Source organism: Pezoporus wallicus, unplaced genomic scaffold, assembly GCF_028554395.1.
Source record: "Pezoporus wallicus isolate ANWC-B61680 ecotype Strahan unplaced genomic scaffold, APGP_CSIRO_Pwel_v1 scaffold_3294, whole genome shotgun sequence".
NCBI lineage: Eukaryota > Metazoa > Chordata > Aves > Psittaciformes > Psittacidae > Pezoporus > Pezoporus wallicus.
In genome coordinates this window covers 553,054-567,356 of record NW_026635478.1, presented here as the reverse complement: position 1 = coordinate 567,356, position 14,303 = coordinate 553,054, and the positions used below count along the sequence as shown (strand labels likewise).

General features: G+C 44.0%; 1 protein-coding gene across 2 annotated transcripts in view; it reads right to left on the bottom strand.

The window, feature by feature from the left end:
- CRADD (CASP2 and RIPK1 domain containing adaptor with death domain) overlaps positions 1-10,365 on the bottom strand; it is an 81,422-nt gene extending 71,057 nt beyond the window's left edge. Inside the window, exons 1-2 of one of the 2 annotated variants that reach the window (XM_057424644.1) lie at positions 10,122-10,365; positions 5,974-6,279 (exon numbers count right to left, since the gene is read on the bottom strand). In XM_057424644.1, coding sequence (XP_057280627.1) covers positions 5,974-6,271 — 298 coding nt within the window. In that variant the 5' untranslated portion in view covers positions 6,272-6,279; positions 10,122-10,365. Of the gene's footprint in view, positions 1-5,973; positions 6,280-6,661; positions 7,625-10,121 lie in introns of those variants that run through there. The other variant, XM_057424652.1, reaches the window with a different exon arrangement.
- Between the last annotated feature and the right edge of the window lie 3,938 nt (positions 10,366-14,303).

Below are 14,303 nucleotides of genomic sequence, written 5' to 3'. Positions count from 1 at the left end.
CATTCAAGACACTCCACTGCAATGGCATCCTTGTCTAAGAACTTGAGGCCACGCACTATGTCACTGCAGTTGTGTGAACTATACTGCCATGGCTCTGGAAATCCAATGACACCATAGCGCTGCAACTGTGCAGACCTCCTGGGCAAGACGCTTTTGCCCCCCACTATTGAGTTGATCCCATTTGTCCCTAGCAGTCCCCATTTCTTGAAAAGGTGAAAAAAGTCCCATGGTCATAAGAGTCCAAAATGCTGCCATTACACCAGGTGCAAAGACAGATGCGAATATGCAGGATGGAGTCCCCCTGCCCAGGTTTTTCCCCTTGAATGGCAGAATGGAGAACACTGATTGGGCTCCATGACTTCACATGGGATCTCTGAACCCTGTAGTCATCCTTAATCTGCTGAAGTACTACTGGTGCCCACATGAGAGTCGCAAAGTCTGATGCTTGGCCAAGCCTTGGCATCCTCTGTGATATCCTGGATCTAGTCCCAGGGGAAACAGCAAACTCTGGAAGTCATTAAATCTGGCCAGCAGATGGATGTCTCCATTCCTTACACCAAGGAATCTTCAATCCCAGTTACCCACTTCGCAGCACTGGTTATGAATAGTCGATCAGGCACAGCTGGCCCAAACACCTCTCTTGCCAGAACTCACTCCTCCTCACCTGTTTCCAGGGTCTGTATTTTTATTATTAAATCTATACTGTTACTAGCCTCACGCATTTGTGTTACTGAGGATGACACCAAGTATGGCTGTATCTTTCTATTAGCTTACTTGAAAGAAACTGTTCAAGATTGGGCAGGAAACACTACAGCTCTTAACAGCGAAGCCTGAGATTTGGGCTTCTCAAAGTGAAAAACATAGATGTAAGCAGCACAAACACAGCTGCTCATTAACACAGTGAAAAAGCAACAAAGCAAATATTCTTTAACTGTAAAAAAAATGAGAAAAACTTACATTCATACATACATTAAAACTAAAATACATACAGAGCACTCTGTAGAACCAGAGAAGTTAATTACTTGTCCATGTCCTGATGCATGCTGCTAATATTGAGTGTGGACACAAACCTTCAATGCCAGACTTCACAGATCTCGCTGAAGTCAGAACACAGCCACAGCCATAAATGTAACACCCAATTTTCAGGGAGGATGTGAATGTGGAAAAGAGTTTGGGAAATTCTTCTATGAGGATGCCTTCGAATCTCTGCAGAGAACATTTTCTATAGCTTCCAGGACTGGGATGTGGCACAAGGGCATTCCTTCATCTCCAGGTCTATCCAGTGTGGCCAAGGCTGCTAAGCCCATCCCTTTCCTTCAGACATACACAGCAGGAAACTCCCCCTTCTGCCACTGGACTATACAAGAAAGGGGAGGGAAAGAGAAGAAAAAAAAAAAAAACAGTCTTCTGCCACCATTTTAGAGAAAAGGAATTAATCAGCTGCTCTCCTATCTGACATCCAAATGGAAAAGGCAAAGACAAGGCTGTTTCCTCACCGCATTAGACATAAGAGGAAGCAAGACAGGAAGAGGGCAGGAAGCAGCCAACAAAAGGTAAGAGGAGACGCTAAACTTTCCCATGTCCTAATGCTGTTGCATTTGAATCTTAATTCTTAGAAACCTACAATCCAGCTGTGTAAAAAGGACTTTGAGAAAGCAGAGAGGGGGGAGGTAGTGTGTGCTTTCTCAAGAGAAGTACATATTTTGCTTTGTTTTGTATCTGCATACTTCATCCAAAGTGTTACACAATACAAAGCTTTATATAGCTATATGAGAACACACACTCCCCACACATACAGGGAAAAATCCCAAACACCAAAACCTGTTCACATAAAAAAAACTCACAGAAGTTTAACAGGACTCTAATGCAGACTGTTGATGAGGCACCACAACAGCAGCAAAATCATGCATTAGAAAATATTCCTTGCTTAGTTGTGAGAGAACAGCTTTTCCAAGACAATTCTGTGTAACTCCATGCCTCAAATTCACTAACTTTTCCCAGATAGCAACAGCTGCTGCAGGACTCCTTTGGCAAATGCTGTATCTCAGACCTTTTCTTAGTATGCTGTGATTTCCTGTGGAAAGGCGAAATCATCTAAGCTACGAAGAGGAGCAGTACTAACACTTCAGAAGTAAATAATTTTTACAGTACAGAGAGAAATATAATAATTGGGCAGAGACATTTCTGAGCAGAGAGAGATCAAAAAAACATTCTGAGCAAGAAAAACCATTGAAGCTTGTATTTTTTTTATTCAGTGCAAAAAATGTTGGGTAACTGCTGCTGTTCCTAGAAAGAATGGAATTCTGTTGCCAACAGCTGTAGTTTTTCATAGGAATTATAATACTAGATTGAAGATTTATGTTCCTGACAAAGGCATAAAGTTATCCAAACTAGGGCAGAAAAAAACAGAATAATCTTTTCCCAATGAAACAGACCCACATTATTTTTGTTAACCCTTACCATGGCAGAAGTTTTGATCTTTGAAACCAGGAACTCATGCTGTGGTTGAGGTTTATAGCGATTAAGTCTTGCAATGGACAGGGTGAACTGTTTTATCATAGGTTCTTAGACAAGTAAGAAACACAGTCTATCATCGTGAAATAAAAGTCACAGATACTTACCTCCAAAAAGACACAGCTTTAAATTTTCTTCTTGAAATTTTGGGGTTTGACAATGATGCCTTTCCCTGCTTTAAGAAAAGCCTTCCCCAGAGTTCTGGCCATCGGACAGATCCATATGAGATTGGAGAAAGGTGACCCTAGGCAAAAGACTGTCTTGTGCATAAAGTAAATAAGGAAGCGGAAGGAATCTTGGGTCTCTTTGCTGCAATTGCACAGACGCGAGTGGCTCCAGCTGCCTGCATGTCGCTCTCCTGATTCCCATGGAAAAACTATTCCTCATGCTCTGCAGGATTAGGGTATTCTGTGTTCCTTGGAACTACAGCAGATAGCAGTATACAGAATACTTTTAAGTCAACTAACGTTCAGCAACAGGACTCAGGATATCGCACGTTTTAAAGTGCAATTACTTATACGTAGCCAAACAGCACACTCTGGATTGAATCCTGAGCCAATTTACCTTTACATTCTATGCTGCTCCACGAACATTACACCAAGTTACACAAGTTAGGAATCAATAAATACATTTCCTCAGAAGGATTTGCCCAAAGGCTCCCAGTGAGTCAGTGGCAGCGTCTTGTTTAGGTCTCAGACTTTGTCTTCCATTTCGCAGCTGCTTGGTCCATCAGATCTGTTTACACTACATCACCAAAAATGTTTTTATGTCTGTCCTTCTGAAATCCCTGTTTGTTTCATTCAGTTGGTTTGTTGTTTGGGATTTTTCTGTTTTGGGTTTGGGGGTTGGTTTTTTTTTTACTAGGGGAAGAAAACAAATTAAAAGCTTCTCAACAATTACAGTTGTGATTTTTTTTTTTTTTAACTGGGAACCAACAAACTGTATTTCTCAGCTGAAGCAAAGATAGAAAGCCTGATCTCTTTGAAAGAAAGCATGATCTCTTTGAACAAAACACACAATAATCCAAAGGTCTGCATATAAAAATCACTATGCACGCGCCAGTTTTCACATTCAGATACAGCAAACCTAATAGTCTACTTTTACTGACTTTAAAAGTCTTATGTTTAGCCAGTGAGAAGTGAAAGACTACAAAATAAAACCTTCCTTCACAGAACAACTTGCCATGAGTCCTTAGTCCTGCAAAAACTGTGGATATTTTGCTTGAGTAAACAGAATTTTAATTGAGCATAAACAAGTGAACAGCAGGCATGCCATTTCCATAAATATGCATGATCCAATGGAAAAAAATAAAAAAGATTTAAAAATCTGGGGCCTTAAAACCTACTTTAATTTTGAAGTTTTAGGGTCTAAGAAAAAGGTAAAGTGTGTGTGGCAGGCTTCTTTCAATACAAATGGATTCTTGAAAAGAAATTGACATTGACGAATCACCATTTGTAAGAACTGTTTCAAACAGGGCAGAAGTTATCTAGCATGGCACTAAGGAACATATTTAATTTAAAGTATGCCTATAGTTTCGTTAGAGCCAATGTCTTTTTCCATGCTTAAGGCCAAGCATTTGCTCAAGTATTCTGCCTAGACAAAAGCTTACAAGTTTGTTGTTTAGAATGTAAAGCGAGGCTTTTTATCCCAAACCACATTTCCTTGCATGTAATCAGCACTGATGATGCAGCCGTAGTTTCCAATTCATTGCAGGGTGCACTCAGCATTTATTAGGGCACAGATGGTGCTCTCTTTCTTTGGCTTCTAAAGAACATGCCTAAATATATAGAAAAGAAAAAAAACCCTCGGCGAGCTGCCTCTTACCCTGCTCTTACACTCTGGGTTGCCACAGTAAACATAACAGTAATCTTTGATCTAATCTGGAATCCTCTTCTAATTTACACACAAAATTTGGCAATAGGATTATCAAGTACAGTCAGCCCACTCGAAACCAGAGAACCTGATAGACATAAATCCAGCACATTAGCCACAAGTGATCAAGAACAAGAACAAGTAATCCATACAACAATCAAAAGAACAAAACTCAGAAGCATTTTTTCTAGTAACAAACTAATACTCCATGGCTGTATTTGCTTTTCTAGAACTGTAAGGATTATTCAACAGCTTAACCAGCAATTAGCAAATGAGCAGCTTGATTTGTAAGGCAAATAAAGAGCATTAGCATGACAAGATTTGTCATAACAGCCTGCAAGGTCTTTTCCAGAACACACAAGTTTGCATTGTGCTGAGATCTTGCAGTATTTTCCCGTATGGGCAGCACAGGACATTTATCTCTCAAACTCTGAAAATTATTTACCTGTTGCCAAGCAAGCATAAAGCTTCCTCCATAGAGATGCAACAGGAAGAGAAGCTGTCACGATAGCCCATTAAAAATGTCCTAAGGTAGGATAATGTCAGATTTGTCCAGCAGATCTTGACAAAATGTTCCTGAACATGCAGCTGAGACACAGGCGATGGTCAGTGGGTCTCAGTCACCCACCTTCACAGGCTTTCAGTGCCACGCAAGGCACATTGACACTGGAAAACCACATGTCCATGTGCATCAAAAAGCGTATGACCAAACTCAAATGGCAGCAGGTGGCAGGCTTGGAGAAAGGCTATTCAGACTGCTTGGAAATCTTGTTCCCAAGTGAGGACTATTTTGCTATCTCAGTGGTAACATGAGGTTAGCAGCCAGGGCAAGAAACGTGCATTTTAAGCAGTCGTCTTTATTCCAAAACAGCCCAACAACTGCACGCACAGATTGGTAAAGAAATCACTTCTGAACAAACATCAAATTGGGAAAACTAGTTTTAGAAGTACATGTAAATGTCAGAAAGCCAGAGATTTGACTAAATTAGATTATATAACACCTACTAAATTGGTTAGCTCCTAAATTTGCTGTACAACCAAGCAATGGCTAGTAATTTTGGAAGTAATGATCCTAGGTATTTGCAATGTGTTAAACATAATAAATTAAATAAATCTAAATTAGCATATAGTACTAAATCAAAGCAACATTAAAATCATAATAAAAGTAAGTAAATAAAAATTCTGATCATATGAACAATCCAGAAACAAGCCACTGTAAAGCAAATACTTAAACAAGCAATAGTCAGGTGTGGATGGTGAAAAGTCTGTTCTGCAGCTAGTCAAAACTACCTAGTCTGTTCACTCTGAGGTAATGGAGTCTGTGTCCTCCTACATCACAGCCTCTCTCAAGGCAGCCTCTCCTGTTATCTCCTGGTCTCCTGAAGCTCAGCCTTGCTCACTCCCCAAACTTTGCAATACTTCCTGGTGTTAAGCTGACTTCCAGGAATGCAGTTTGTCCCCTTTTCTCAGTATCATGCTCCATATCCACACACCACATAACTTGAAGTTACTGGTACATTCAATACTTTCAAAATCACATATTGAGAACAAGCTTCAAACTATCAGTAAAAATAATTCTGGCCTTACCCGCAGGATCTTGGACTGTTATTTCTTTACGCTTCATCACCAGCTTGTCTTTAACCCATGGGAACTCCTGCAAAGAATCCAAGAATGCATCAAAAGCCTTGGGTCCTCTGGTGGGGAGAATATCAAGGAGCATCATAGTTTTCCTCTGACTGGTGGTTTGGGCTTTTATTTCTTGAACATGACTGTCCATGAGAATCCCTTCTTGGTAGAGATACTGAATAACAACTCCATCCACCAGCACCTCTGTGCAGAGCTCCAGGCGCAGGGAGCGCAAAAGCTGCTTGTCTCTGGCATCCATCTGGCAACCTAGAGCATGAGAAAAGGAGTAAGGAAATGCATGAAGGTGAAAATACTTCCAACCTTTAATATCCAGAAGTGATGTTTAATATCTGGCAACCTTTAGAAAGAATGCCAAACTCAGAATCATCAACCTGGGAAAACCATTAATGATCCCCACCATCTTATTTCTGCTCAGATTTCACCATCTCACAAGCTAAAATTCAGCCATTTCTAGGAAGTGTGAGATAAGAAGAGAACTTTTGGCACCGTGAAGACCAGTCCTTTGTTGTAATAAAAAACATACCAAATAACCCCACTTACTAAGTGGTCAAGGTCCATACAAAGGGCAGCTACAGCATTTGCCAGTCCTTAAGAGACTACCCAAAAAAGGTTAAGAGAGATGTCACACCTGACCTCTGTTACTTGTGGCTCTAATGCTATTCCTGTTACAACAGTGCCAGACATCATCAGCAGAGACAGTCAGCAGGTAGCTTTGGCCTACGTAATGCATTTTAATTTCAGGAGAGGTAAAAATGTCCCTTACGCACCAGGTCATTCTTCCCCCTGACTCATCCAGGAAGGCTGTTCTGGAACAAGACTGATCTGATGATGAGAAATTTTCTCTGAATTTCCACCTCAAATTTATCCACCTTCTATTTATAAGCATTTGTCCTGCCAAAACTGTTCTTTAGCTTAAGTAGCTCTTCTCCCCCCCTGGTATTTACCCTTCTAATGTCTTCACAAGAAGCAATCCGATGCCTTCTGCCAGCTTCCATTTCTCTTGACTAACACACTGACTAGCCAAAAGCTGAAAAAGATGCATTTTATAGCCACTATATATAAGAGCAAGCAAGCTCCAGAGAGAACAAACAGCTCACTCAAGACCATGCCTGGAGTCCATGCCAGACCTATGAACTGAATCAAGATGTCTAGTCCAGTCCTTAACGACAAACATATCCCTAGGCTCACTAATGGCACTTGAAAAGGAAAATGACAGAGTAACACAATTAAATACTTTCTGATTACTAAATAATGAAGTAAAAAAACTGCAGCAGGTGTTGAGTGTGATTAACAAGAGAGTTTCTGATTATTAAAATAAAAGCTGCTGTTTGAACAGCTAGACCATGCAGAAACGGCACTTCATTCAGCTCAAGGATACAAGGAGAGGCAGAGATTTTCACAGCTTCTGTAAGACACCTCCTGAAGCCTTTGTATCATCAGAGGCGCTGACTGACTCCTAAGGCCCCATCAAAGGTTGGTTGGTTGGCCTGGTTGTTGAAATCTGAAGTAGGCAACCAACAGAACATAGAGGCATGTAACCAGCATCTTGCACAGGATGCAAGAGCACAGGACCACAAAAGGGGGAATGGAAAACCCTCTGATAAAGACACTTTACAAAAACACTTCCCCTGAGTGCTGAAACATTGCTGGACGGCACCTAGTAAGTTTCTCATATACCAGAGTGAATTTTGAGGTGCCTACCACGTGTCTAGGGGTCACTTGGGAATCAATCAAAAGCTATCCAGGCACATGTCCTTAAAAAATGCTGGTTTGCTAAGTACTGCTCAAACATCAATACCATCACAGAGTGAGATGAGATGGCTGCAAGCAAGGAGACAGAAAAAAGAGCAGGCAAGAACTGTATTTTCCCATTTCATACAATCACAGAATGGTTTGGGTTGGAAGGGTCCTTAACAACCATTCAGTTCCAACACCCCCTACAGGCAGGGACACCTTCCACTAGACCAGGCTGCTCCAAGCCCTGTCCAGCCTGGCCTTGAACACTGCCAGGGATGGGGCAGCCACAGCTTTTCTGGGCAACCTGTGACAGTGTCTCATCACCCTCATAATGAAGAATTTCTTCCTAATATCCAATCTAAATCTCCCCTCTTTCTGCTTAAAGCCCTTCCCCCTTGTCCTGTCACATGCCCTTGCAAAAAGTCCCTCTCAAAGATTTCTTCTAGGCCCTTTTAGCTACTAGAAGGCTGGTACAAGGTCTCCCTGGAGCCTTCTGCAGACTGAACATTCCCAGTTCTCCCAGACTGTCTTCACAGGAGAGGTGCTCCAGCCCTCTGAGAATCATTATTTGGTATTGGGATGCTCATTTTGGACAGATGAAGCTGAAGATTCTGTAACGCACTACATTTACATTACTGTGAGCAATCACTCAACTAAAGCAAAATTCAGGCAGCAGGTCCCCACCATTTCTCCCTTCAGGGATTCCCTGACTGCCCCTGAGCTCCCAAAGCACTTGCAGAGTTCAAGGCAGGCTCCCAGCAGCAGCTCCGAGGGCATTATCTCAACCCTGACAGTAAACTGTTTCAGCTGCTATGAGGCTCTTGTACTTCACATTCTCATGGGTCACTGAGAATGCCCATTCAGAAGCTTCCTCACCCATGTGCCAGATGAGGAACACTGACTTCTCCAGTCACTGTACAGCACGTGATGAGCTCCTCTTCTTCATGACCAGAGGTCAACACTTTTCAAAAGAAGGCCCGTTCAAACCATCTCCATTTGCATCTTGAGGCACTAGAAAATACCTATCAAGCCACGGATCTGAAGGGGTAATTTCTGCTGAAACAGGCCTCTGGCTCGCTGACTGCAGAGTGAGCGCAGCTGAGGTTTTAAAGCCCTTAACACCAAGGTCATTGGCCCAGTAAATTTCCAGGATGGAGTGTACTGATTTTTAAAGATTTTTTTTTTCAAGTCTTTTTAAAGATTAAGCATTTCTTTGTGTGTGTGTTTACAGTGAGAAGGAAATGTGAGTCAGGCACTAAGCAGCCAGATATGGAAACCTATCAGGATTTTGGTGCATAACAGCATAGGGACAGAGTTCAGCACAACATGGGATTAATTTCAATTAATTTTAATCACAGCCTATATCTAGGAACCCAAAGTAAGCTCTAAACTGAATTTTCTCTAGTAATGCTGGTGCTAAAGTAAAAAGATGACATGTCTGTTTACCCAAAACATGTCTCAAACCTTACCCAGGCCCTTCTAAAAATAAGTATCTTTCATTGTAGAGACAAACTTGAACCAATATACACCCACCCCACCCCACACCCCCGCTGAACGAGCACAGTCTTTGACTCATCACCACACCAACACAGGCAGGTCTGCATTTTTCCGCATCTGACAGAGAATCTGTCCACGAACAGGGATAAAACTTTCTAAAGCCTTGACCCTAAAGAGACCCCTTCTGATCCTAAATAGCACATTCCCTTAGTTCTTGGCTAGAAACATTGGCATCTGCCCAAACTACAACTGCACCGGGCTGCTCATGACTGCGAGCGCGTTCCCTTGCGCCGGCTTTGCCACGACTAAGGTCCCTCTGCCTAACCAATGGGTGCGTTTGGCTACAGGCTAAACACCTCCCTCCAAGAAGATCAAGTTTTGCTTTCAACTTCTTCTCCGTGGCCGAGGTCTGGCAGCTGCCGCTCCTGCAGCGCCCAGGGCCCGGCTGCCCGACCTCCCGGTCCCCGCGCCCCGAGCCTCCCGCCGCGGCCCCAAGGCAGGCAACACCACCACAGCCCTCCCCGTGCTTTCCCTCCGCCCTCCTGCCGGGTACAGCGGCTGCAGCAGGGGCGGGCGCTCCCGCCGGCCCGCGGCCCCCGCCGGCCCGGCCCGCCCCGGCGAAGCCCGGCCCCACAGTGCCGGAGCCACCGCCGTACGGCCCCTCGGCACCGCTCGGGCTGACGCCTTTACTCCTGCTGCCCCCTCGGCGGCGCCCGGGGCAGCGGGAGGGGAGGACGGGCCGAGCCGAGCCGAGCCGAGCGGGACCGCCAGTACCGCACCGCCAAGCAGGCGGAAGACAGAGCGTTCGGGGCGGCGAGTGCTGTGAGGGGAGAGCATCCTCGACCCGTACTTACAAGAGGGAAGTGGGGAACTACACGGGGTACCCCAGCCCCCGCGAAGCCTGCGCGGGGAGCACCATCTTTGTTGAAGGCAAGAGGGCTTCGCCGGAAGCCGCCGCCACCGCCCTGCTGCGGGCCGGCCGAGGAAGGGCCGCAGCTGCCGGCCCCGCTGAGGACGGGGCGGGGAAGGGGGTTGCAGCGGCCGCCATGTCAGCTGTGGGCAGCGGGGCAGGGACGCGAGGCCGCGTCTTTCCCCTCCTCCCGGCCGGGAAGGTGGGCCTCGGGCGGGAGGCCTGCGGAGGGAAGGGCTGGGCCTTAGGGTTCGGGAGTGCGGTGTAAGCTCCAGTCGGGCGCGGGGAGCAGACCGCAGGCAGCGTTGGCCGCCGGCGCTCAGCCTGCCCTATGTGAGCCCGAATGCGGGAGGAGCGGATCCCTTCCGCGGGTTGCTGCCGCCACCGGTGTGTGTGTGTCTGTGTCTGTGTGTGTCTGTCTCTGTCTCTGTGTGTCTGTGTGTCTGTGTGTGTGTGTTTCCGCCAAGGGGGCTCCTTTGTAGGGGTTTGGAGGAGCTGCAGTAGGCTCAGCATGTGGGTGGGTGGTTCGGGCTGTTGTTTGTTTAGTGAGTGTATCTAAAATTAAATTAGAAATTACTAAACCCCCGAGTTTTCGTGACATTAGAAACTGCTGATTTCATTACTCTATAGGGACGTCACTTCCTAACTGCATGTATGTGCTAAACGAGACTTCATACAGGTGTTGGTACCATCATATCACACACACAGCAATGTTATATCGAATGCTGTATGTATTTAGCTCCATTACTTTAATCTGAACAGCCTAAAAATGAAGAAACTTTCACCGATGAAAACTGTGTAGTAAAGTAATATCCAGCTTGTGACTACCGCAGTGCTGTGGGCATGAGTGCACGTTCTCGTAGATTTATCCATCTACTATTGAATACAAAAAACATCTTTTGCACATCCTTTTATATGAATATTTGAAACCAAAGTACTGTAGATGAGTGAAAACTGTGATTCATAGAGCTGTAACAGCGAGGTGGAGTCATTTCCTATCGTATCATCGAAGAACTTTTCTCGATCCTCACATAGGTGTTGAGTGGCACATGGGCTTGAGCAGTGTCAGCCCTTTCCTTTCCTGTCCGGATCGCGGTAACAATAAGAGGGAAAAGCAAACCCCAAGGTCCTGCAGTGATGGAACATGCTACTTCGTAGCTGCAGGCAGCACCAGCGAGCCAGCTGTGGTCTGCTCCGCAGGCGAATGCTTCTCCTCTGGAAAAGCCGGAAAGGTGGTTGCTGCAGCTGCTGCTAGAAGTGTTGCCACCGTGTGAATCCCATTTGTACAGTCACTTCAGACTAATGGTACAGATTTGGGAAGATTTAAGGGTATTTGGAGGTTAGCTATGGAAACCTTTACATGCCTTCCCTAGATACCATACGCGGGAAATACTTTCCATGGAAAAATGTTAACTGAAAGTATCGCTGGTAGAGCTTACATACTGCATATGCTTAATATGGTGTTTATCTACAAGATTCTGCATGAAGACACACACTTAGTCATATTCAGGGAGCTTAGATCCTTTTATTTTCCTGTGGCTGACAGCAGAGTGGAGAATTTATGTGGGTGCAGAATGTAACAGTGCAGTCTTAAGAGCAAAGCTGGATTTAAGAAACAAAAAAAAACCCACCCCAAAACCATTTAGTATGTGGCCAGCTTCTTCAGAAATGCTACTTATTTGGCAATTTTAAATCAATATTTTTATTTAATCAACATAATGCTTTATCTAGGATTATTTCCAGGCAATAAATTTGATACAAGGGGTTTAAATTGCTTTTGAATAATTGATAAATAATATTCCAATACATCTGTTAAACCAAGGCAAATGTTGATTTTTTCCTCAGGCACACACGTTAGCCTTCTAGGAACACAGACATAAAATTAAATACTCCTATGGGTTGTTTCAGGTCGATGCATTAGCATATTTACTATGACCTTGACGGCACTGGAAACCACACAAGTAACTCATGATCGGTAACTCTAAGACATGAAGTATGCTGTTGTTGCAGCAGCCAAAGCACAGCTGAGGCGGTTTTACACTGTCATGTCACGGATAGTTTTGTAGTACCAGTTGTGAGAAAGTACATTTGTAAACAATGCAAACAGGCACTAGGGAGCAGAGAGAACCAGAGACCTTCTTATATGATCATTCCTCAGCGCAGCACTGCACAGCTGCGGGGAGTTTCCTTTCTGTGCTTCCTCTGTTGCTGATTGCCAGCTTTTTTTTTCTTTTTCAGTCACAATCTAAGCAACTGTATTTTATCTGGTATTGGAACGGCTAGACTTGGAGACTTAAAAATATCACATCATTGTAATCCTGACAGCTGCATTTAATTGCAGATGATGTGCCTATGTTTTAAAATAGAAAATGAAGACAAGCAGTTACATCACATTTTTTGCCAGGTGAGGCAACTAGGTTTATTTAGTTTATACTGTCCAAGAATATCTTGGAAAGTTAGCAAAATGTATGGATATGGACAGAGCAGCTCTGGTTCCCACTGGAGTAAATGGCAGCAATATTGCAGCCTGTGTTTAGTCACGTCTTTGCTTACAGTCTAAATAAAAGAAGGAAAGCAGTGTAAGGGAACTGATAAGCCTGGTAAGGCAGAGGGTGGATGACAGCAGAGGTCCAAGTCTGATTAAAGGGAAAATGTGTTTCCTTTTCCTTCCACTGTTTTATACCTAGTGCTGCAAATTCCCTCGTGGAAACTGTAAATGCGCTGCTGATGTTTTGGATTCATGTTCGGCTGAACACCCCAGGTGCTGATGGTACTCTGCACTTACAGAATAAGGACGCACACAGGTAGTACTTGAAGTCCAAGGAGAGAAGCCCTTAAACCCTTTATTGTGATTCTGTTTGGGTTCAGCCCTAGCTGAAGTTCTTCCAGTTCAGTTCTGGTCTGAGTTCAACAAAATTTCAGGAGGATGGTTCAGTTCTATTCTAGGTTTAGGGACAGACATGTATAATTGAGCCATTTTAGGTTCAGCTCAGCTCCCCACAGTCAGTCCCACACATCAGTATCATCAGACTTTTTTAGACTTAAAATGCTGCGCTCTCTGGTTCTGTGGACTGGGGAAGCACCAGTGGTCTCCAGGCCACACTTTTGAGGACCACTGAATTCAGGGTATCAAGTCCAGATCTGTGGGAACCAAGTGAAGCAGCATCTCTTCTGACAAAGCTCTTCTCTTTACATATGGGTTATTCCAGGTCAGATTTTAAAATTTAAAATACAGTTATAAAGCTCACTTAAAAGTCCAAAATCTTTTTAGAAACTCTGTACAAGTATAATGAGAATAAAACCCGACCAAAACCCCAAAACTTTTGAGAGGATCTTTAATGCTAATTAGAGTCAAACTGTATCCTAGAATGTATGTATTTTCTTTGTTTTCTACAGACTAATTTGTTTCTGCTGATAACAAGAGCCAAAATGTGTTTTTAAAACTAGTGCAAGCAGATTTAATCTATTAGGACTATGCTGTTTTCAATTGTCTGTAGGACAGCGTTCCAACTTTAAGGACAAAAGAAAAGAAATATGAGCCTCTAGATTTGTTTATTAAAAACACATCTAATTGGTTAAATCTCTCACAAAACCTCTGAAATGAAGATGGAAAACAAAAAAAAAAGAAACTTATTATATGGTTGCTTGTCATTTTTAGAAAAAGAAGCACAAAAAATATTTCTGAGTGTGATGCATCTCAAAAACACTTTAAAATACAAGTCAGGCTGGCCCAAGTGGTGGCCTGAAGACCAGATGAGGGTCTTGCAAGCCATTGCTATCCGCTGCTGTCTCAAGCGATCATCTTTTCCTCCCTGCCCTCTTCCTCCTCACCCAGGTCCCCCCTGCACACCCCTTTGCAAGCGTGGCCTCCCTAATGCCAACACCCAGATTTCTGTGCCAGCCTCTGAAAAACAGGTGGATGCCAAGAAAGGAAGGCTTTGGTATGGAAAGGTTGCCCTACCTGTAAACCAAGCTTTGGCGTGCTGCTCTGGGTGCCTGCAGGGTTCGAGGGTGCTGGGCTGCAGGATGGGAGTGCCTGTCACTCTTCAGGTGTCATCTGCAACTCCAACAGGGATTCCTTATCACTCCTGGGAAAAGGCGGCAGGCAGAACTGAAGTGAATCAGC